At 39.6% G+C, this 24129-nt stretch overlaps 1 protein-coding gene across 3 annotated transcripts; it reads right to left on the bottom strand.

Annotated features, from left to right (window-relative positions):
- Positions 1-452: 452 nt before the first annotated feature.
- Positions 453-21170, bottom strand: MSL3 (MSL complex subunit 3). Of its 3 annotated transcripts, XM_042788773.1 has the most exons (13): positions 21022-21170; positions 18979-19061; positions 18302-18397; positions 17640-17740; positions 16600-16691; positions 15671-15793; positions 15060-15220; positions 12905-13063; positions 12169-12431; positions 11674-11783; positions 11387-11486; positions 10827-10911; positions 453-1369 (listed from the first exon to the last, which is right to left on the bottom strand). In XM_042788773.1, the coding sequence occupies exons 1-13, from the start codon at positions 21118-21120 to the stop codon at positions 1270-1272; spliced, it is 1572 nt and encodes a 523-aa protein (XP_042644707.1). In that variant the 5' UTR covers positions 21121-21170; the 3' UTR covers positions 453-1269. The 3 variants fall into 3 exon arrangements, with proteins under 3 accessions (XP_042644707.1, XP_042644708.1, XP_032842827.1); XM_042788774.1 differs by lacking the exon at positions 10827-10911; XM_032986936.2 differs by lacking the exons at positions 18302-18397; positions 18979-19061; positions 21022-21170 and adding an exon at positions 17917-18278.
- Between the last annotated feature and the right edge of the window lie 2959 nt (positions 21171-24129).

Below are 24129 nucleotides of genomic sequence, written 5' to 3'. Positions count from 1 at the left end.
TAGGAGGAACATGTTGAGTTTTGCATTACAGGTTAAGTGTTCTAAGGGAGGTTTTCTGAGCTAGGAAGGATTACAGAATGATTAATGCAGTAGTCTAGGAGCCTTGAGTCCTATTTTCTCACAGTGCTTTTAAAGTGTTCCTCTTGACACAGCAGAGGATTCTGAAGGCCAGAGTTCTAAGTCATGGATAATGTTTTGATGACAAGACAAGAATTATATTTCAGTTTCTACTGAATGCGTTCAGTTCTCACCGAATTCCTATTTCCAGAGCTCAAGTGTTTAAAACTGTCTGAAGAGACATCCTTCAAGTCTGTAGCAGAAAATCCAACAATACAGAAAGGGCTTCTTTCCCTACATTGGTCAATGCTCCCAATTCATTACATGCACACTTAGCAATCTCAAAAATACTAATCAAGCACAAACAAGACATTTTAGACAGTCAAAATCACACATTTACACAGCAGTCACTATGAACTTTATTAAGAAAAGAAGTGTTTGCCAGTTAAACTGCCATCACTTTATTGACTTCTCCGGTTATTTGTAGAAAATCAGTTCTTTCATAATGGCTCTGGAAATCTTTTATTGCCAGGTAAATGTTGAATCACTGGCAATGTATGCTCTCCTTGGAACTTTGGCAGCATTACCATGAAAAGAGCTGTATCTTTGCAAAATGCATAGTAAGCAACATATCTTTCATTCAAGCAACAAAGTCATTCTTGAGGCAGTTGTCATGTTAGCCAAACAGCAAAAACACCTTTACATTAAGCAATCTTTTCTATCACAACAGTTCCACAAAATTAAGTGCAATTTATGAGGAAAAAATCCATAAGGTACCAGTTATGCATTCTCTTCATGTAACTGTGTAGTCAAGTCTTATTTCTCAAGCTGGAGAGGTCCAGCTAAAATGAAACACAGTATGATGATTTATCTTCATGAAAATGTCCTGTTGCTAATGCATCTGCTTTTGCCTCCCTTCCTCTTTAATAGTCCTACGCAGTCCTATGCATTAGAAGTCAGAACAAGGCTTCTTCATTCATCTGGAGTCAGAGTTATATTTAATCCTCTGAGCAACCCACAACACAGTCTATATACATCTCAGAAAAAGAAGTTCTCCATTCCTAAGTAATCCAACCATCACAGAGGGTATTTCTCTATTTCTTCAACTCCAGGAGTGGTTTTAATTCTTTTTTCATCTTCACCTTGTAGCCACGTGGCAAAATAGCATTGTCATGGGCTACATATAGCACAATTTAATCTTTATTAATAGCTTCAGTAGATCGCCCGAGGATTTTTAGTACTGTAGTAGGCTTCACATGCAGCTACATAAGCAGATTCTGGGAAGAAATCATCATGGTATTCTGCTAAAAACCTGAGAAGAAAGCACACCAGAAAAAAAGAACAGAACATGAAACATTTAAGACAAAAGCTATTTTCAATTAATTTTTAAGCTCAGCAAAACCACAGTCCGGGAATTAAGAATTATTACACTTTGAAATTTGGCATACAAAAGGCTTGCCCTATTTTCACAAGTTTTACATAGTGAGAAACAGCCTTCCCCTATGATTCTCAAATCCAAATAGCGTTAAAAAAATTTGCTCGAGCTCAATAAAAAAAAAAAATCCAAAAGTTGAAGTCACACTCAGAAAAGAATGCAGAGAACTATCACAGAATAGTAATAATAAAAAAAAAAAAAAGTGAAGAGATCTTTCTGCAACTTCTGTCAGTCACCTGCTCAGCATACTATTTTAATTTATGTCAAAACCAGGATTTTCAGTTATCACTATGCTGGTATCTTATACAAATGGCCAGCAACCATTAAGTCAAACTGTATCTTTTAAGATAAAGCTATGATTTGTTCTTTCATGTGCCTGTGCTTTTAGGGTACCTACCCCTAATGAGTATCTGATTTAAATATGGCTCTCAAAGACAAATATGCATCCTTTGTAAATCCAGTTCCCTAAATTTCAGATTTCTGCAAGCTGGTCTTCAAATCTTATTCAAACAGCCGAGCACCCAATATCTTATCACATCTTCCAGCTCTAACATACAACCCTTTCTTTGGTTTATGACTGAAAATGAAAATAAACAGTGCTGTTACTACCACCAGCAACAAACAGCTAAAATGACCGAGTTCTCTGCTCTTTCCTTTGTATACAAAGATACCGGGTACACAAATGGGGGCAAGAAGGCAAAATGATTCTTAAACTCCAAAGTACACAATCAAGTTGTACTTCAGAACAGAACACAGACCTTCAAAAATATCTGGATATTAAAGATCAGCATCAGTAAACATGGCAAAACGTTACCTACAGCTTCTCTGTTTGAGTTAGAGTAGGAAGCAACAGGAACAACAGGAAGCAGTGTTATTTGCAGAATCTGGTTTCTCTCAAGAGCCACTGGCTAGGGAGATGACTTCATTATTAGAAGCTAAAAATACCAGTTTTGCATAACCAATCCTCTGGACATAGAAAGTCCAAATTAAAAAAAAAAAAACAAAAACAACAAACGTACAGGTGAATGCAATTAAAACCATAGTGTTTCTCCAACCTCACTCAAAGCTATACTGCCTGAATTAGGCATGTCCCTTAATCTTAAGAGAACCAAAGGAAAGAATACTGAGAAGATTCTCTATATAAATTTAAAATCTAAATTTAAACAGGAAGATATTAACTGCTAAGAGCTCATACAGAAAGGTTACAGCAAAAAACTTGGGTAACTGAAAAAAGGGCTTTTTTTCCCCAAGCACACACAATCCTTGTACATAAATATGGGCATCAAACAGCCGCTCAACTGGAGGAATAACTGGTTACATCCTACTAATTCTAGGAAAATAAGTGAGAAATACAAGCTCTTTTAGAAGAAATCAATCCTTTAATGTGTCACCATTTATTTAGAAGGCACTTTGTCAACTTCCTCCATGCCTGCTTATTTCATAGGAGTTCTGTAACTAACAGTATAGAGGGACCTAGGGTGGCTTCTGATGTAAAATGTTTCAGGTTTAAGACACAGAAATGAACTGGCTGGACAACCAATACACTTCAAGTTCAAATGGCAGCTTGCTTTTGTTTTCAAACGTTACCTAAGGAACTGAGCAGAAATGGCTCCGTTACATGACCTGTAAAAGTGTCTAATCAAGCACATAATTTCTGGCAATATTCAGCTGGGCAGGTTCTGCCAAAAGGGAGAAAGATCTCTCTTGTATTTAAAACAAGGATCCTACTGGTTCTGCCACAGACTGACACCATGTAAGCTATCATAATAAACACTTAAGAGATAAGTAAATTTAAAGTTCCACACAGTCTTCATTCACGCAATCCTGAATGCATTAAATAATCTAGCACACTTTTTACTTACAAGTATTCATACTGTGCTATTTTCTCATTGGGTCCAACAACAGCTTCCAATTGTATTAAATAGCACAAAGCAAAAAGGTTTACATAATTAAGGTTGAGAGAAGTTTTCTTTAAAATTATCTATGAAGACTACTTTGCTAAATCAAAAGAATTGTTTTTAATATTATAGCATGTTACAGTTCCATTATACAAATTTCCTATTCACAGAAATAAAGGCATTTAAATAAATGAAATAAAACCAGCAGTGAATTATTTTCCCCTAAAAGAACAAGACAGTCACAATCAATGCAGCAAATTACTAAGGAGTGAATTCAAATGAATTAAACTTTGGCAAAAGAATGAACCAGAAGAAAGTAGTTTTGTTCTTTTCTTGAACTCAAAAAAAAAAAGGGGGGGGGGGGCAAATCTAGATTAAAACCACCAATTTGATTAATAGACTGTTTGAACCACATTACTTAGTGATTCACTAGCTCTTGTCATTAAAACCATTCACCACCTACTTTTCTAGGCTTATCAGGCCATAAATTGCTCTAATACTTCATAAAATGCCTTTTTTTTTCATGAGCTAGATACCCCTTAGAAACTAATCCAAAGAAACACAAAAACAATTCACCCAATGTCATCCTCCTAATCTTCAGTGAAACAAGTCATTCATTTGCACTACACACACACACCTTACTCTAGGGAAACCACTACAAAAGAAATTATATCAATTTAGAAGCTAATAAAATACCTGAGTCATCAAGTGCTATGACCTCTGACAGTAGTTAATGACAAATCACTTTCTGGGATATGTGGGGTTGGTATGAAGTGAGTGTGAAAAGGCCTAAAAATTTAAGACTTGAGTCTAACTTTTAATGTACTTCAATTGCACAAGCTTATGATGAGCTGCAAATTGAATTTTATTAAAAATTCTTCATTAACACACATTAATGACTTCAAGTGATAGTGAGTACAAACTACAGGGGCTGATCAAATTCTTAGTGTCATTGGCTAACACTCTATAAAACACAGTACCAAGTGCAAGATCATATGAGGCAGAATGTTTTAAAAGAACATCAGTAAAACAAAGGAACCTGTAGAGGACATTGGATAGCTGACAGTTCCAAGAATTTTAAGGGCAAGTAATGGGAAACAGGTTCTCTTACAGATTTTTCTGACTTTTGCTTAAGATCATCAGTCATAAATGCCAGTTTGCTGCAAGCTAAAATGACAGCTGGTAAAGATAAGAAATTTTAGCTGAGATGCTTGTAGCACAGCTACAACTCAAAAAATAAGAGAAAAAAAAAAAAAAAAAAAAAAGGCAAGCAGAATGCATGTAGTCAAATGTACATCTCTCTGTTCTTAATGTAACAGTTCTGAAAAGCAAATACAAATTACTTTCTGCAGAGAAGCGGGAGGAAACAGGCAAAAGAACACAAGGTCAGTTTCTGTCCCAATCCCTTGTATATCTGTATACAAAGAGCAGTGGCCCTTCTAAAGCTGCTTTCAATTCAAACTACATGGCAGTGCAGAAAGTTGGCACAGAAATATTAGCAGTCTTGTAAGACTCTTAGCTACTGGATATTTTACTAATGCTTTGCTCTTGGAAAAACATTTTTTACAGAGTTCATACGTGTACACCTACAGAGTGAAACTGCTTATGAGTAGCCGAGTTTTGAGATGCACAGTCCACACAAACACCCTGATGTAAGACTGCACACATTTTTCTCATCATGAGCATCCACAAAAAGAATACTTATGCCTTAAACTCCTGCTCCGAACATAGAGGTAACAGGGCACAATGCAGATATTTTGCTCTCTACCACAGGTTCCTAGAAGAACGGCACTTCAGAAAGTGCTAGAGGGGATGGAGACAAGGGAAACAGACACAGGGGCAACCTAGCTTGAGGAATTCCTGTATTGTGATCTTCAGGTGTAGCAGTCTGTAAGCAAGATTACCTCACGTGACTCCAAGCAATAGCCTCACAAATATACTACCATCTGGCTGAGAGTTACACAGGAAGATCTACCAAAAAGTGGCATAGATTTATCACTATCCACATTAAGAGGCCACTTGACATATATATGTCAAGAATGTTTCTCAGAGTCACTGAATTAATATGAGCTTTAAAAGTCTCATCTAGTAGCAAAAAACATCCTTGCCTTGGCAGCATCAACACAACCTATTACCTGCAGTCTCTGAATGAAGAAAACCACTCTTCTAAACGTCAGCTACCACCACATGAATAAACTCAGGGATGGCATGAAAAGCATGAATATTACAAAGAAAGGAAAACCTTAATAATTTTAAGGATGACCTCAGCCACAAAGGTATAAGAATACAGAGTTAAAAGGAAAAGTTTCCAGGAAGATGACATCTTACACACTTTCGCTACAGCTCTAAGTTTTACAAGTTAAGCAGATGCTTTGATGAGATCAGTGGCCTGGGCTAGATGATGTTTGAAAGGCAACTGTAACAATCTATCTAAAGGAATTTGCTTAAAGCGCACAATGGGTCCTAACTCTGAGTCACCTCATCAAAAGAAATGTCATCTGCAGATTAAGAAGCTATCTCCTGCTACTCAAATGCAGGATTTGAAAGCTAAAATGTTTTAGTTTCACACAAAAGCATACACTACCACCTGCTCCCCAACCCCTCCAACAACAGGCACATCTCCATCTGGAAGGCTGCTCGTGGCAAAAGCTCACCAACACAAAGTTCATCGCAACCCCAGTGCAGTCAACAGAACAAGTGAAGTGAAAAGTTTTGGATATTTATTCTGATACCCAGTGTCTCAAGAACCAACCGGCTTGTTTTGTTGACTGGATTCTTGCCACTCATCCACCTACAGAAACCCAGATCATCTTTCTTGCCCTTTAAAGGGCAAGTGCAGAGAACTCTGAAGATGCCAAACTGCCAATACAATATTTCAGGTAATCAGGCTGAGTGAGTGAAAATTCAAAGTGGTAACTTCTAGTAGACCCTTTGGGAAAACAGTCCTACGAGAGCTCAGCACAGGAATCCTTGGTTGGTCTTGAGGTAAAGACTCACTTTTGGCAAGGCCAGCAGAGATCCCAGAACCAATTGCTAGAGCTACCTTCTAGAAAAGCTACCGTAACACTTAGAATATTTTGGGCAACCTCTCACTCCAGATGCATGATCCAAACCTCTGCTATTATGACTGGGAATGTGCTCTTCATACAAATACCCAGGCACCTGATCATTTTCTAAGAAGGAAGAGAAGCAATCCACATCATGCATTTTCAGGAAGTATTTTTGGAAAAGCAATCAAACCTTAGTCAAGAACAATAAGCACGCACTAGCAGATTCTGCACACCAACCAGACAACAAAAGCCTACTGAAAATAATAACCTGTACAATACCAGGTACTCATTGACTAAGAACCTTTCAACATAAAGGTGCCACAAGTTTGAGGACCCAAAATGGCAGTTTTCTACCCGTTCAATTAATACCGCAAAGCCCAAACACAACTGTAATAATGCCCTAAAATAAGGCAATATACATTCACTCTGCCAGTAGAATTGCTTCAATATGTTGCAAATCTTGTTTAAAAGTCCCTTTACCTTTTTGTGTCCCACACCTGCCCACTGTCACTGTCCTGGTTTTAGCTGGGACAGAGTTAATTTTTCTTCTCAGTAGCTAGGACAGTGCTGTGTTTTAGATTCAATATGGGATCTGGCATGAGAGCAATACTGATAACACACTGATGTTTTCAGTTTTTACTGAGAGATCAAGGACTCTCCAACTCCCCATGTCCTGCCTGTGCGCAGGTGTGCAAGAAGTGGGGAGGGAGCACGGCCAGAGCATCAGACCCACACTGGCCAATCAAATATTCCATATCATGCAACATCATGCTCAGTATACAGAGGAGGGGTGGCCGGGAAGGGGGGGATTCTCTCTCACTTCTGGGATTGTGATTGAGGGATCTCGGTATTTTGGGATCGTGAGCTGGGAACGGTCTGGGTATCGATGGTAGGTGGTGAGCAATGGCATGGTGCATTACCCACTTGTACTTTTTATTATTAACTTATTTTATTTCATTTATTAAATTGTTTTTATCTCCGTCTACAAGTCTCTCTTCACTCCTCCAATTCCCTCCTCATCCCCTGGGCCAGGGAGGGTGAGCGAGCAGCTGCGTGGTGTCTGACTGCTGGCTGGGTCTAAACCACAACAAAACTCAGAACCGTGATTTTCCCACATTTAGCCTCCGATTCCAAAAAGTTTTCTAGTATGTCATAATTGCTGTGCTGCACAGGTACTTTTTGTCAAGTAAACTGTTAATCCTAAATTTGAGAGGCAAATAGAAAAACCCTAATCAATATAAGAAACAGCAGCAGAACTGTATTCTTTGTGATCTTTCAAAAAATGATTTTTAGTCAGTTGCCATCTTGCAACTTTATTAAGTCACAATGAGGAAGAACTCTGCCACAGAAGACTTCACCTAAATAAAGATGTTTTCTATGCTATTCACCATGTGCAATGCTTCACTTTTTCACTGTCAGAAAGCAACCAATAACCTCTCATTAATTGCACATTAGCACAGACTAGTGGTCATAATTCACCACTGCAATTACACATACAGTAACCTATAGTCAGAAAACGTTGTGCTATCAAACCAGAGATCTATTTCTTAAGGTTACTTCAAACAACTTGTCATCTTTCTATATACACATTTTATTATCGCAGCCCCCTCTAATTTGGTCACATTCTGATTTGGCTTCCTTTCAGAGAATACTCAGCAGTATTAAAATACTTTTCTACTCATGAAGCCGAGTGGCACAACAGATATAAGTAGGTTGTAAAACATCAGGAAAAAAAACAACGTCTAAAAATGAAAGAGACAACCTGCAGGATACACTGAGTTTGAAATATCAATGGGTTTTTGATCATTAAGAATGGAGTTTTCCACAATCTGAAATACTACACATTGGCCTCATCTGGAAAAGTGTACTAGAAATTCTAGAAGTATTATTTTAGAAATATTTCATCACTTACTCTTCTGTATTTCATTAAAGTCAAAATACCTATGGCTTTCTGAAGTGCTATACCGTTTTCTTTAGCCTTTTTTCCTAAAATGCAAATAATATTGACTGAAATTACCTCAGGTAAAATGGGTCTTTCTATTCTAAAACCAGACATGTTATATTCTTCTAATTTTTAAGTATCACCTATTGGTCATCAGTCCTGAGAAGTGACCCACTGATCCCGAAACAGTTTTCCAAGTCAAGGCTGTGTTCAAATCAATGGAAACAAAAAACCAAAAACTGGCACCTTCTTGCCTATCACTTCTCATCACTTAAGCAGCCTCTGGAGGCATGCTAAGCACCTCACAATACAGAGAAGTTGTAAAACACAGCACATACAGCATTTTATTAAAAATGCGGGTGAAATACTAGAATTAGTCAAAAGGCAATACTTACTCTACCTCAAAAACTATTAACAGGCAGGAAGATTTAATCGGTGGTCCTTAGCTACCAAGATTACCAGTTAGTAGGCACCACTTACTGTACTAGCTTCCACTGCTTGCTCCTGAAGACTAAACTCAAAGTGAAAATCAGTGAAACCAACCAGCGAGTTTGTCACTAACATCCATTTCAGACTGTTATTCTTCTGTAAGTAGTATGAATTATTTCAGAGCTACATAACTTCAAGTGAAGACTAAGAGTTTTGTACTTAATTGAAGAAAATGAGTTTCTCTACTTTGGCAAATTCTGCACCTGAGAAATCAACTTCCATGGTCCCGGTGAAGAAATTTTCATTATTTATACTTGTAGAAAGCTGCACTAAGCACAAAAGGTATGGCTCCTACTTAATATGAAACTCAAAAAGATGCATTTCATACATCCCTTAAAGATATATGTTGTCTAGGAAACAGAGATCAATCCTGTCCAGCAGAAATCTGAGGGCATGACTGGAAAATATTACCCATGTAGCATCTCAAAGCGAATTTAATGCATCTATCAAGGTCTGAGTAAACTCAATAAAACAAGCTTCTAGACTAAGTGTTATATTAAATATGTCTCAGTTTCTCAGCCCACGTGATTTTAAAGTACAAATGTTAAATGAAACTGTAAATTTTAGCCATAAAATCATAATAAAAAATTAAATCAGTAACTATGCCAGAACTAAATCATTGTGTATCACATGTAAGTTTTATTAAAAAATAAATAAACTACTTATACTTGGACTACTCTACTTCAGATTCAAAGATTCAGAAAGTTTTATTAATAATAAATTCAATCCCTTGTCTGTTATTAGAAAAATAAAGAAAAGCATAGTACTTCAGCTTGTCACTCAAGAGCAATTCACTAAAAGAAATTAGTCAGTCTTAAGTAAACTGGCTGTTACCATCTAATGCATACAGACTCTGTAGGACACTTCTTACCTTTCAAAAGATAAGCCAGAATAGAACTGATAGAAAATATTTTTAATAAACATCCATTAATGCTTTCATTCCCAAAAAGGAAAAGACATAACGTGAAAACTAAAAAACTAGTACAAGATGTCACCTCAGCCTTAAGTTTTCTCTTGCAATGAGAAACAAATAACGCGCAAGTATTTCTGTGATAAAAATCAAGTCTGAACAGTTCCTAGTAAATGTAATTTTTTGGACCACTTTTGATATGCTAGCGTCACTTTATGTTACTTTTCCCTATGTGGCTACTTAAAAGCCTTTGACCAAAATTAAGTTAAGAGTTCCATACTTGTTTCAGATGTTTACCATTTACAACACTTTCTCCTGTAAGTTTTCCTTGGTAAATGTATTTTCCATGTATTGCTGCTGCACAACGTAGTGCCACACTAGGTGTCTAACTATCACTACAATGTCATGCAGAGATATTAACTAGAGTACCCAAAGCAGCTGATCATGGTGCAGGTATGACCATACTGACTCTGCTAGCATGGTCAGAAAGAGTTCGAGTTCCTCTAAAAGCCACTGCTTTGCATAACAGATAAACTTTTCTGTTTAAAGCTCAGTTAGGACAGAATATCCTTTAAAAAAAAAAAAAAACCAAAAAAAAAAAAACCAAAACACAACCATAATTAAAAACATATGCTAAACCACAATATTTTCCCCCCTGCTAATATCAATGCAACATCAGAACTCTCAGATTATGTTCTCAAAACAATGCAGAGATTGTATTTCTTCATAAAACATGCTTCTTAACCAAGTCAGACTTGTCATTCTACATATACTAGCAAATAAACTTTTATACTTCAGTTCTCTATCACTGTGTTTAACAAAACTTTAAGTAAGGAGTTCAGGTTCCCTTCAATTTGAATTACAGAATCAAAAATCTTGTATTAATCTTTATTCAAATCGTTATTATTATAATCTTATCTTAATTTTATAATATTCTTACAGTTATAGGAAAATAACATATTATTTTTAAAACCCTTTGTCATTACAGGACACTTAGATATATGCCACAATGCAAATACTACTATGGTACATTGTGTCACATTACCTCAGAAACATTTCGAAGTGTTTTACTAAAGCCTTTAGGTTTTTGTCAGGAAAGCACATCTTCCCCAGTATTTCTGGTAGCTTTACTGTAAATAAGAGAAATAATGTTTACAACTGTTCTTTTAAGAGCAACTCCTTCTTTTATCCACTATACAGATAAGAATAAAAAAAATTGTTCTCCCTGCAGCTTCCACTTTTCTTTGCAAGTTACTCAGTGATCTTTCAAAACCTTACTAAAAAGAAACATGCTGAGAAGGGGAATGCTGCTTGGTTTAATGATGTTTGATAGTGTATTGGAAGTAAAAATGCTTGTTTGCTTTTGTTAAATGAAGGCTTACAGAACCAGTAAGAGATAACCAAGTTTATAAACAGCCTGAGAGTTTTAAACAGATTAAAATGTACACTTCTCCAAGAATAAAACTAAATGTGATAAAGCAAACAAAAAATCACATTGATATGATCACTGAAAAAAAAAAAAAAAAAACCAAAACACCACACCACAGAAAAAAAATATGCAAATAAGGACATTCTGATTCAGCACAGAGTTTTGCATTAGTTTACCAAACATCCGTAGCAAATGTTGAGATCCATAGATATATGAGGGAGGTGGTGGTTGATCACTTGGTGGATAATTCTCTGGCATCAGTTTCCAGGACAAAACCTAAACATAAGACATGAAAAGGTTGGTTATGAAATCTTTATAGCACCATAAATAGTTTAGTCTGTGCAGAACTTCAAAATCAAAGATGAAACAAGTAATACAAACAAAACCTTCTCTTACATAGACCTACTCTGAGGTCAACAAAACCTTTAATCATTGAACCTAGGACAGTAACATAAAATATTACCTCATTCAATTCATTGTTTCTTCTACCTTCAAAGCCAGTAAAAACCGCACTCCCCTCTTTGCTAGGAGTCAAAGTTATAGGTGAAGATGATCCACTATGGACAGGGGTTTCTTCAAAAGGGAAGGAAAAACAAAACAAAGGAAATCAGAAATACATTTTATTATCTGTTTTATGGAACTATAAGCCATTAAATGTAACTAAGACCTGCTGCTAAAACGTTTGCAGTCTTAAAACACTGGAATTCAATAAATGCTATCCTAAAGTAAGATCACAGAAAAGCAGCTCCTTGAATTCTGTTGAGAATTACAGTACTAAAGTACCGAGAATATTGCTTTGTATTTCTCCCTTTGGTATAAGCTTCAGAGATAAATAATACAAAATTTAATTAATTCCTACTTCAATCATTCTGTTCACAGTACAGATGCCATTGAAAAAACAAAAAAGAACAAGACTTAAAATCTTGTTTACAGCAGTAATTTAAAGAGCAAAACCTACTTTTTTCCAGGTGCAAGAATAGCTTTGGCATAGAAGCTGGGGTCTCAAGATGCCGTCGTTTAGGTTGTGGGGAAGCACTGCTTTCTGATAACCTGTCACAGTTCGAGCTGTGGCGTGTAGAACGTCTCAGCGACTGCAGAATTTCAGGTTCAGCTTTTCGCCTTTTTGGCGTGGCTGGCTCCCCTGTTGCAGGCTGGCTGTCGGTTGACTGAGGCGTTGGTGGATTCAACAGAGGAGGACTCGGGGAAAGCTCCTCCTGATTTCTAGGAAACAAAGACAGCTTTACAAAAGTGAAGGGATCAGGGCTCTTCCCCCAAAGGAGATACTTCTATTTTAGCTTCACAGATCTTGTTAAATACTTACTCAAATCAGACAGTCTCCTCCCAATAACTATCAACAGGATGAGACTTTCGTCTAAATACTATTTTCCGAAGGCATATTTATTTTCAAATTTAAAAGCTAATGAACACAAGTCTACATTTCAATGTCATTTTTTTTTCCCCCCACAAAGCTGCAGCGTAATTCTACACCAGTCAGGACAAACCCCTTTTGAAGTTAACCAGATAGAAATTCAGAACCTAAATTCAGGCAAGCATTTCACAGAAAAGTTCAACATTTTATCAAGATGATTTAAGTCAAAGTCTGTGAGAAATCATCCAATTCTTAACGCATAACCACGTTCTACTGCATTTTGCTCAGGAGATAAGCAGTATCAGACTCCATATACCCAACTGACCTGTTAGTATTTGATGAGTTTTCTTTGATGGGAAGAAAGAATTTTGATGAAGTCACCTTCTTAAATTGAGCTTGTTCATAAGGATAGAGCAAAATTAATGGAAGAGTGAAGTCAAAGGTTATTCGCAGCCCGTCCACCATCTCTTTACACAGCTCAACACTACAGGGAAAAAAAAAAAAAGGATTATGAATTTCAAAGCTGCACGTCAAAATCTTTCAGTGCAGTCATAGGAAATTCCGTTTTAATACAGATCGACATCTTAACTACAATATGCTGACTTCATCACTACGTAATGAAGAGTGGTTAAAAGCATACTTGAAGAGACAGTGATTGCTGTAGGTAACTTCAGACAAATACAACTTTTAAAAGTCTGCTTAATAAGGTCCAACAAAATCATACAATTGTTCTGTTGTATTACTATTTACTGGATCAGTAAAATCTACTTTACAGTAAATAAAGTTAGTTAGTTTTTCATGTAAGCATTATTTTGTTTTTCCAGATTTACAAGGCTCAAAAAAAAAGACACTTGTCAGAAAAAGTATTCAATAAATTGATTCTCTGTCTAAAAGGCATATGCAGAATTTGATCTATAGCTGCTAAGATGCAGTTAAGGCTGTGCTTAAGAAATATCCAGTGAACCATGGAAAACAGATACATTTGCACTGGAGCTCAGTTTCCAAAGGCCTGCTCCTGATAACCAAAGCACTATGTTTAGAGCCTCCTAGGAATTCCAGTTTTGGGCTTGTGTAAAACACTCATGGTGCTAGGTGGTGAGTAGATGTGCTGTTACAAGCAGAACCAAGAACACTGAATCCAGCCCACCTCCAACACTTCTCACCTCTGTGAAGGTATTCATTTCTTATGCTTCAAATGCATAGATGTGTGTGCTAACAGTAATTTGATCCTGCCACAACGACCCATGTTAGATATTCCATACCACCTATTATCATTCCACACCACTTACTAAAACTACTGCTTTTGTGGTTTGTTTTTTTTAAACACTATATATAAATTGGTTCAGGGGACCATCATGTGTAGAAATTCTATCACATCTGAAAAGGTCAATTACCTTCTGTGTTAGAGCAGTAAGGGCAATGCAATAAAAGTTGTCAGCTGAATCTCTCCTACCTAACAGATCGTTGAAATTGCACACATTTTCCTTATTAAACCACCTTCATTATTGAAGAAGTCACTTAAACATACACCTTTAAAAATCATAATGTGTGTGCAACCTTCTGTTCATATTTCTGTTGTCTTGTCTAACTTCTTGTTTGAGAGATTACATTACAAAGAAGGAAAGTATCATTAATCTGTCAAATAATGGATGACATCAACATAAACCAAGACACTCACACCAACCAAAATATTGCAAGGAATAGCATAACTATGCACCATTGAAATAGAACATGGTAACAAAAGTCAAGATTTTTCTTTGATAAAATACAAGATTTCACCTCAGTGCAGACTTGGATAAAAAAAAAAAGTCTCATCTAATATTGAGAATCTTTAACATAAGACAAAAAACAACCAAACAAAAAAAACCTCACACTGCAAACATGCAGGGTTAATACACTACATTTGTAGCATCGTAGAAGAATATACAGCTTGGAGGAGAAAAGAGCAACCAAGATGCAATCAGTTTTAATAAACAGAACTGGTGTTACTACACATCCCGTTACCCTGCATATTGACTCTAGTATTTTAGATATGTCAATTACAAAAAATAAAACATCACCTGTGCCTGGAGTTCTCCAAGTGTTTGTATAAAATTTTTGTTCTTCATAAAATTTGAACCTGTTCAGTTTTATTGAAGCAGGGAATTCTCACATCAGATACTCTCTCGGTGCTCAAAAATATCTTCACATAGACAACAGCAACATACTCTTCTAAAATGGGTCACAATATTCACAAGAACTTACATGATAAAAGGGGATACTGATGCTTTTGCATAATGACTTTTCAGATTATAGCAACTCTCTCACTGAGAAACAAACTATCAGTGTTGCTGTACTATAGGTATCCGTCAAGTATTTTAAGTCCCAAAAATAGACATTTGGCGCAGTGTAAGCTCACAGAAGTGAACAGCCTTGAAACAGAACACAGAATGCAAGGTCATTCATCTTGTGACAGTAGCGCTGAACTAAAGATTACTTACTTCTTCTCTGGTGGCACATAATGAAGATTCATATTAGCATGTGGAGTCATCTGATGGTGCCGAGATCTTTCATTGGCTGAAAAAGCGGCATTAATAGCAAAATGTTTCACATAGGACTCCAGGATGGTTATTATATTTGTCTGACAAGGAAGCTTGACTAGCTGAAAAAGAAACAACAAATTAATGTCTTACAAAAACAATTAGTAAGAATACAAAGTTAAAACAGAAGCTTGTAACGTCGTGATTAGTTTAATAAATCTCTACCGCATTAAGTTATTTCAGGAGTGATTAATTTGAACTCTTAAACTGCATTTTTGATCAATCAACATCTGGAGAAACAAAAATATGGTCAGATTAACAAGCTTACTACATTTCCAGATTTAAAAAACAACCTGCACTCTAAAACACAATTGGGTACTGAAATGCTACATTCTTAAATATAATTACAAATCACTCTGTTAGCTATAGTCTGCTAAGTCTGCTCCCTACACCTTCTTTATTCTTCCTTATACTGTTTAAGATCAAATTTGCAATAAAGCTCAAAAACCATGACTTGTTATATGCAAGAACTTCTTTTGGTGCATATTCATTTCATAGCTTTTATTTCATACCCGTTTTCTTCTATTAATATAGTAACAGTCTTCCTCAAGCTTCTTTTTCAAGACTTCAGGAATTTCTATGCTTATTGCTCTTTCTTCCATGTCCCTTTTTGTGTGAGTGTCTTGTTCTTCTTTCTACAACAGACAAGTGCAAAAACCAATATATTGGCTGTGCTTATGAATATTAGTGAAAAAGAACTTCAGTAGTCAGTATACAATATAACAATCAAGTTTTGTCATGCAAAAATGAAATATACAAACTACAGTAAATATTTAAGTGGATAGTAACCTTACTGTAAGCAATTTAACAATATTGAAGTCATCTGTGAATTCATTTTTTAAGACTTTTTTTTAAATTTAGCATTTGCTTAAGTATTTAACACAAAAGAATGAACAGGAATTTGTTAGGTTTTGCTGCTTCAGTCACCCAGACTGTAGTAGTTAGATTCCACAGACCTCCAGAACAACTGTTTAAGCTGTGCTTTCTTTTTGATAATGTAGAGAAAACAAATGTTTTTTATTGAAGTCAGTCTTCCACATTAAAAGCAGAATTGACGTGCCCGTTTCACAGTAAAATTCAAAAGCCAGAAAGATCCTGCTGCTATTAGGATCTGTCCAACCTACACAGACCAGTTAAATTTTACATCACTCACAAATCCAGACAATCTAGTTTGTTATGTTTTTCTCCACATAAGCCTTATAGGTAGAAAGAGAGGAAAAGAAACAAATGCGTATTTTAAGATTAATAACAAAGAATTCTACAAGAATATGACATCCATAGTTTCAAAAAACTCAACCACAGTCAGCACTAGGAGGAAGAAAATTGTGCTTTTAATTCCAGCTAAATAATCAGTTGACCTGTATTTCATCTACCTCATTTTTTCCGGAGTTTCAAATACAGATGTTTAAATTCCATTAAGTTAAGGAGCTCATGAACATACCATTTCTGTCCTCTCTTCTATGTCACTTTCTTCACTTTTTATTTCTTCATCTGTTCCTTCATCACTGTCATCAGAAGAAGAACTACTTATAGCTGTGTAAAAGAGATTTCATATATTTATCTCACATTGTTACACTGTAGAGGTAAGACCAAACAATTCCAGGCCTCAACGCAAAAAAACAAAAAAAAAAAAAAGCCCAAACTAAAAAGAACAAACAAAACAAATAATCAAAACACCAAACTACACAAGGATGAATAATTCTAACTGAATTAAACACAAGTATCATTTACAGCACACTATAAACTTTTTAAATATAGAAGACGAAGTTTAGAGGAGGTATTTTTGCATCCTCTCAAACTGAAAAACACTCACTTTTAAAAGCTCCCTACATTTCTGAACACTCATAGATCTTTTCAATTTTTGTTGAACTTCAGTTCTGAACAAGGGATTAACATATTAATCATTCAATCAGAAGGTCTGAATCTGGGCAGCAGTAGTTGTCAGAACATAAGTTACATGCCAGCCAGTGTTCCTGCTGGCTTTCAAGCAACAAAGAAAAATGCTATGAAATGAAAGGGCTGGCTTGAGAGTGAAATCAGCCAGTCAGCTGACAAGAAACAGACCTCTGTGCCAGGTAAACTGGGGGAAAAGAAAATCTTATTGCCCCCTAAAATATGTAGAAACACTAGCAGGGCAAGTGTCTTGTTTCGTAACACCAACCAAAGAAAACTGAGGGGTTCTTGCACCTAATAATTTTACACTAAACAAAAGAGCATTAAGCTCTGGAATCTCCGATTAGAATAGCTGAGTGTATATGATATAAGGAAAAGCCTCTGGAATACAGGAAGAAAGGAGCCCTCTTAAGAGATGCTTAGCATGAAACATATTGCTTGCTCTTCCTATCACTGCCTCTGTATATTTTAAATAGGACTGTGATGCTCTCATGTCATCATAATAGCAAGTTACAGAATCCACTGTACCCCTAGCTCAGAAACTTAAAAGGCATCATGCCAGTTATCAAAGAATGAAAACAAACTCACAGTTTCCGCTACTCTCATCATTTTCTTCAGAGGGAAGGCTTTTTAATACAGAGTCAACACCAGGCAACCTGCAACGTCTCTTCTTTCTTCCCTTTCTTCTCCTACAGAACATAATACGGTTCACTGAAACTTAGCTAATATAATGTGTTTATCCTAGCTAATTACATAACATGCAAATGCACAGGAAACATATGTTTGAGTTATTTTCATTAATTAACGCTGAAATAATTTGGACAATGTTTATTTGAGAGTGGATACCTTAACATCTGTACATTACCTCATATTCGTGTTCTCAAGCAGATCCTCAAGCCATGGCCAACCAATATTAGATTATTGCCTTTGGCTGAAAAATACTTCAGGTTTTCCTAAGTTATTTTTCAAGTACATTTCTTTGGGAAGATGTAGATCCAATATTGCAGAATTTTGCAGAAATAGTTAAGAATAACATAGTTATTAAGTGTTAGTCATTTAGAGTGTTGATTAATAACAATATGTAGGTATCTACCTTAGTATCAGAAGAGTAGCTCTCTAGAATGCACTGACTGAACTGAGTAGATATCTACAGCATGAGCTGAAGAGGCCAAGCTCACTCGTAGACACCTGGATGTATGTGTGTGAATCTGAAAACGAATCTCTCATTCAAGACCAAAAGGATGTCTTACATGCGAGCCACAGCCTTCCGTGCCAATTTACGCTGTAATCTGCGGTTTTCGTCTGTATCACGAAGAACATGATCTTCAGCTGCCCATCTATCCCAGCTAAGGATAGGTCAAAAGAAAATTATTAACGGCTATGAACACATGCCACTTGTGGTTACTAATTAATTAATCTACATTAAATCTAAAAAGCACTCTTTTAATGTAATTCAGAAGCAACAACTGTATCACAAGGTTTGCAGCCTTTTGAGTTCACATTGCTTCAATTCTCCTGCTGCTATTTTAAAATCTCTCAAACCTTGACTTAAGATGCGACAGTGTTTCTAGCACCGACACATGCTATAGATCAGTCAGGGACTGCACTCATGTATTGGCCTCAATAGCCAAACAATCCAGGTCTAGATTTAACAAAGTATAAATTCCCTTTATTAATGAAAACCTAGGAGCCACAAGTATATGCCAAAGGCAGATATCCCATGAAGTTCATGGCTATCAAACTGATCCACTGAAATGTATGGATACAGACCAATGTGTCAACATGAGCAAGTATATTAAAGGCCTTCACAAAACCAGAGATATTCACGCAGACATCAAAGTCCTTTGATATTCTGTGCAATGCTTTTCTTTTCAGAATAAGATAGAAGAAATGGAAGAACCAAAACTGTGCATATACAGGTTCTTACCTTCTGTTCCAACCGTTAAAATGGATCAGATATTCTGGAATCTTTCTGCCTTTCTCATCTTTTCCAACAACAATATCAACAATCTGAAACAAATATTGAATAGCATGTATTTAAAAGCTTGAGAGAAAGTGAGCTTTCCAGTATTTAGGGAATTTATGCACAGAAATAAATGTTTATTAACAGAAATTAAATATACCTTTAATTTTATCAGCGAATATTAATATAAGATATGGATTATACTAAATGGTCAGAAAAACTATCTCTTTTGTTGAGCGCTTTTAAGGTTGGTGACTGCTATGCATCTTTGTCCTGTCCTCACATGTCCCCTGATTTCAAGACAGGCAAAGGGAGATGCAAAACAATGCAGTATCACAATACAGATATGCAGATATACATCTGGGCTGCTAACGTTTTCTCCTGTGTGCTGTCTCTTTACGCCCTCAAAGCAAGGGCAACAAAGTTCTATATGTATACAAATATCAGAAATGCTGCCCTCTTGAACACTGAATCCCAGCCACAAAACATTAAAGGGCTTTGTGTATACGTGAGCCTTTGTTTTCTTCTCTTTCACACATGTAAAAAGCCAGTCTGAAAGGGCCTGCACCTCAACAGACATTTCAGGTGGATCCTTAGGAACAGCAGTAACAAAGGAATCATTTTGCATGCACCTGAATGGCTCTCATAGGCCATCTATCTCCCAATGAACCCAGCAGTAAGGGTACAGTAATGTTTTAACTTGGGAGTCCAGAATTTAAGAACCGTTGATGGAATCAAGGCCAGTTATGCTGGAATTTGGGGTATTTGAAAGTAAAGAAGAAAAGGCAGTATTATTTTTTGCACTCAGGTTACCTCTAGGACTGGCAATTAAAGCTGTTGAGGCGGTCAGAACATAGGAATACCCATACAAACAAAAAAGCAGCCCAAAATATTACAGGAAGGCAGAGTTCCTGATCAAAGATGTTTGAAAAACAGTGATCTACACAACTAGAAAACTTGCATCAAGAAGTATTTACTTAGTCAGGAATCCAATTGCAATATGTAACTTTTTAGCCCTCTCTACAACAAAAACAGTAAAATAGAACTCTGCAAGTTAGGTACAGATGATTTAGGATTGAAAAAATTATTTCACTTTCCACTGATAACCAAACCAATACTGTATCTACATAATGCTCTACAATGACTATCACTGATTCTTAAGGCCGGGCCCAAGTGAGTCAGACACCTTATTGCAACACTTAAGGTCCACTGCTCACTGCTTGCTATCATATTGCTGTATACGCTCCTGTACCGTCGGTACCACTGAAATCCTTCCGAAAGGCAGAAGGGCGGGCAGGAACGGTAGGAGTGCAGGGAGGAAGGATATACTAAGCTGCGCTATGAAAGCTCAGGGATGAAAAGTAAGATTTCACGATTACTATGCAGGTGTTCAGCCGCGAACGGAAGGCGGGAGCGGTGTCCGACACTTCCCGAGCCCCTCGGCGGCTCCGCTCTCCACCTAAGGCGAGAGCAGGGTCCCGACGGCCGGGGCCCCCACCGCCTGTCACCCCGCGGGGGTGGGCCCGGAGGCTCCCGCACAGCTGCCAAGCGCACCCCCGCGGCGGAGGAGCCGGTAACGGGGTGGGCCGAGCGGGTAGAGAGGCCCGGGGAGCGATGGCAGCGGCGCAAGGCCGGAGGGCAGAAGAGGCCCGGCGGCGATGGGCGCCTCCTCGCTTTGTCTCCCAGCCCCGTGACGGCGGGCGGCCCCCGCCCCACGGCCTCTCCGCCTGCTGCCCCCCCCCCCCCCCCCCCCCCCCCCGGCCTCCGCAACAAGTGCTGCCGGCGGAACCGCCACCTCCTCGGCTGAGGCCTGCACCCGCTTCCCCCCACCCCGCTGCGCGCCGCGCCCGCCGGGGAGCGTTAACGGCAGCAACGGCCGCGGGCCGGGCTCCGCGCCGGCCCCGCCCTCCTCCCCCCCACCCCCCCCCCCCCCCGGGGCCCCGCGGCGGGGAGGGGATGGCGGGGGGGGGGGGGCACGGGAGGGCAGGGTCGCGCACAGCCGGTCACCTTGGCATCATAGAGCACTTTGGCTTTGGTGGGGTCGGGCTCGAAGCAGAGAACTCTCTCCCCCCGGTGGAACTTAAATTTCATTCCCCGCGAGGTCATTTGTTCATCATGGCGCAAAGGAGAAGGGCCCCGCCCCCGGCCGCGGGGGGGAGGTGCCGCGCCCGGCCCCGCCCCGCCCCGCCCCGCCCCCGGCGGCTCCCTCGGGCGTGAGGCGGGGGCGAGCGAGCCGCGGCGATTCGTTGGGTGGCCGGGGTTCTCCGCGGGTGAGCGGTGCCCGGCCGCGGGCCTTGCGGAACCGGGCGGCCCTCCTGTGCCCGCCTCATCTCGCCCCTCTGGGCGGGGAGGCGGCCGCCTGCCCCGGGCTGCGTGAGGCGGGAGCTCTCGGCCCCTGGCTTTGTCGCCCGTGCTGGCGGTGCCCCTGCGCCCCGTGAGGCGCGGGGCTGCGCTTGGCTCCCGCCCGCCCGCGGAGCTGCCTGCTGGGGAGCGTCAGCGCGGCCCGAGAGCTACGGCAGCCCTGCTCTCCCTCCACGCCGCCGCGCCGGTCCCGTCCGTTACCCCGTTCCTTGTGTTGCCCGCCAAGCGGAGAACCGCCCTGTAGTCCCAAGATGGCTGTTTGTACCTTGCAACGTCCCCCCGAGTTTGTTTTCCTCCCTATAGTTCTTTCAGCCTTTCTGCAAGAAAATAATATAGACATAGGCTGTTGGGCCAGAAACTCAATTACCTATAGTTTGATTTATCTTTCCAATGTTCGAATTCTTCAAGTCTCAAGCAGGATACAACTCGTGGAAATAAAATCAATTCATGTTTTTCTTGCCTGCATACTCTATCCTGATGCTTGGAAGGGACAGGCTCGGTCGGGAATACTGCAGTTTCCCACACAATGCTATTAGATGGTCCCTCAGGCCATTACAATTTTGATGCCAGTTCTGCATTTCTGACTTACATGAGACCACAATAGAGCCAGGAGGCCCAGTCTCAGCCAGTCTTGTAGAAAGACCAGTTAATTTGTTATTATTTAGCATTTCTGAAGTTGTTTTTCTGTAACAGCTGTTCAGGAGGTGGATGACTGAACAGAGAAATGCAACTGAGCATACCCTAGTCTGTTGCTAATGGGAAGAGAAGTTCAAATCCTCCTTTCTTCCAGTCTCTGAGGCCAAGAGCACAGCTGAAAACTGGCAGGAATGCCATGGGAAAGCACAGGGAGCTGCTAGTGTATTACCAGAAGGTTTCTGAAGGGAGACGGTGATAAGTGATGACCAGAAAACAAGGTTCTGAGAGGATGGCTGCTCCCTGGTGCAGAATGGACCAAGTACTCGATTTATTTTCATTCAAAACTTACATATTTGTTATAGTGGAGGTCGTGGGAAAAACCTGCTAACTTGCTGCTAAGACAGGGTGAAGTGAGAGAAGCCAATTGATGGAAGAGTGTGAGAAAATTAAGTGTTCCTGAAATTGTTCAGAGCTTGCTGCTTCTTAAGTTAGGAAACAGGCTCCAAAAATATATGGATAGAATCTCAATTGCAGAAAGTGTTAATGAAGTTTCTTTCTTTTTTTTTTTTTTTTTAAGAAAAGGGAAATGGTGCTGGACACTTGCAGAACAAAGCTGCTTCCAATGGACTACCATACTTTTAGAAAAAAAAAAGATATCAGGGGAAGGAGAACAACAAACTTCTGCATGTGTCCCTCCCTCCAAGCTAGTGTTGAGTACTCACACAAGAGGAGCCTCCCACCATTTCTGCACAAACAGCCTTATGTGTTTTCACGCTATCTCCTAGATTCCCCCTTTCCCTCCCTCGCCACTGATCTCCACTTGCAGACTTAGCTTCTCATTCGTCTCGTCTCAGCCTCTCCTAGTTCATGCCAGCCCACTTTTCATGGCTCCCACCCAAGCTACTCCTCAAACCTCTACTCAAACTTCTTCTCACTCAGGTTTCTTAACCCATATATACAGCTCTGCCATAGCCTTTGAGATCTAGTTGTTGCCCTGTCTCCCTGATCCCACATTTGGTACGTGCACATGTGCATCCGTCCTTATCTCTCTGAGACACCTTGTAGATGATCCTTGCCAGCAGATCCCTGGCCTTGCCAAATCTCCCATCAAGGCTCCTGCGCTAGCAGGATCTTTAAAAACCTGCATGTGGACTGCACATAACAGATTCGTCCATAGGGAGCCCCAAGAGCAGGAGGCTGCCATGTTTATGAAAAACTGGCCCTGTGATAGTGCTACCCATGCAATGCCTACCAGGAGATTAAATACAGAACACGGATTTTTCAAAGGTGCGTTCTCCATGGTGAGGACTGCCGAATGGCTGTGCAAAAACAAACAAGAGCAATGGCCACTTGGAAAATGGCAGTTATCTGCGTGCATGTTTCATTCTGGCTGTGCCAGAATGAAATTTCATTCAGGCAATGCCTGTGATGAGTTGTGCCTGACGTGTATAGCACATAAACAAAAGGTCCAGTGCCAGATAGATCAGATTCAGCAAAGCTTGACATATAGTTCCATGCTTCTATCCAGCAAGTCTGCTACGAGAAGAAATTGAAGTCAGCGGGGTTCTGTCAGGCACAGCGCCTTTGGGTTCAATGTACCAAATGCTGAGGAACAGGGAGAGGGGTTGGGGCTGGAAGCAGGCAGCAGCAGGGCTTGTTCAACGTTGCTGAACCACATGAGCTGACCCGCAGCATATTTTGAAGAGATTCTCAAGACACGACACCACTTCCAGGAAAGAAAAGCAGTTTTACAGCTCCTCTGGGAGACGGACCAGCCCGGGAAAGGAGACCCTGGCCTGCCGTCAAGCACCCCCCTGCCAAAGCGCACCCCACGAGATCATGAGGGCTAAGGGTTTCTCGAGGAGGTATTTCAAGTGCCTGCCTTACAGCAGGCTCAGAAAACATATTGCAGAGGGTTTTTTTAAACAACGCAACCACCGGCGTTTGTTGAAGGCAAGAGCCGCCCCCACCCGCGCCTCCGCCGCATAAGATGGAGGCGGCGCGGGGCCGCGGGGCATGCTGGGAGCTGTAGTTCGGCGGCGGGCCCGGGTGTCTCCCTCGCCCCGCGGGGAAGAAGCGTCAGGTTCTCGCAGAGAGGGGTATTTGGGGCGGTTTCCC

The sequence above is a fragment of the Tyto alba genome, unplaced genomic scaffold, assembly GCF_018691265.1.
Source record: "Tyto alba isolate M040663 unplaced genomic scaffold, T.alba_DEE_v4.0 Super-Scaffold_14, whole genome shotgun sequence".
Taxonomy (NCBI): domain Eukaryota; kingdom Metazoa; phylum Chordata; class Aves; order Strigiformes; family Tytonidae; genus Tyto; species Tyto alba.
Note: the sequence above shows the minus strand (reverse complement) of the source record. Positions and strands in the feature narration are given on the sequence as shown.

Bases quoted from the DNA above. Each gene is read 5' to 3' on its own strand.
- MSL3 (XM_042788773.1), bottom strand. From the start codon at position 21,120: ATGACCTCGCGGGGAATGAAATTTAAGTTCCACCGGGGGGAGAGAGTT. The intron at 19,062-21,021 runs GTGACCGGCTGT...TATTTGTTTCAG, and splicing joins AAGTGCTCTATGATGCCAAG to ATTGTTGATATTGTTGTTGG. The intron at 11,487-11,673 runs GTAATATTTTAT...TCTTATGTTTAG, and splicing joins GAAACAATGAATTGAATGAG to GTTTTGTCCTGGAAACTGAT.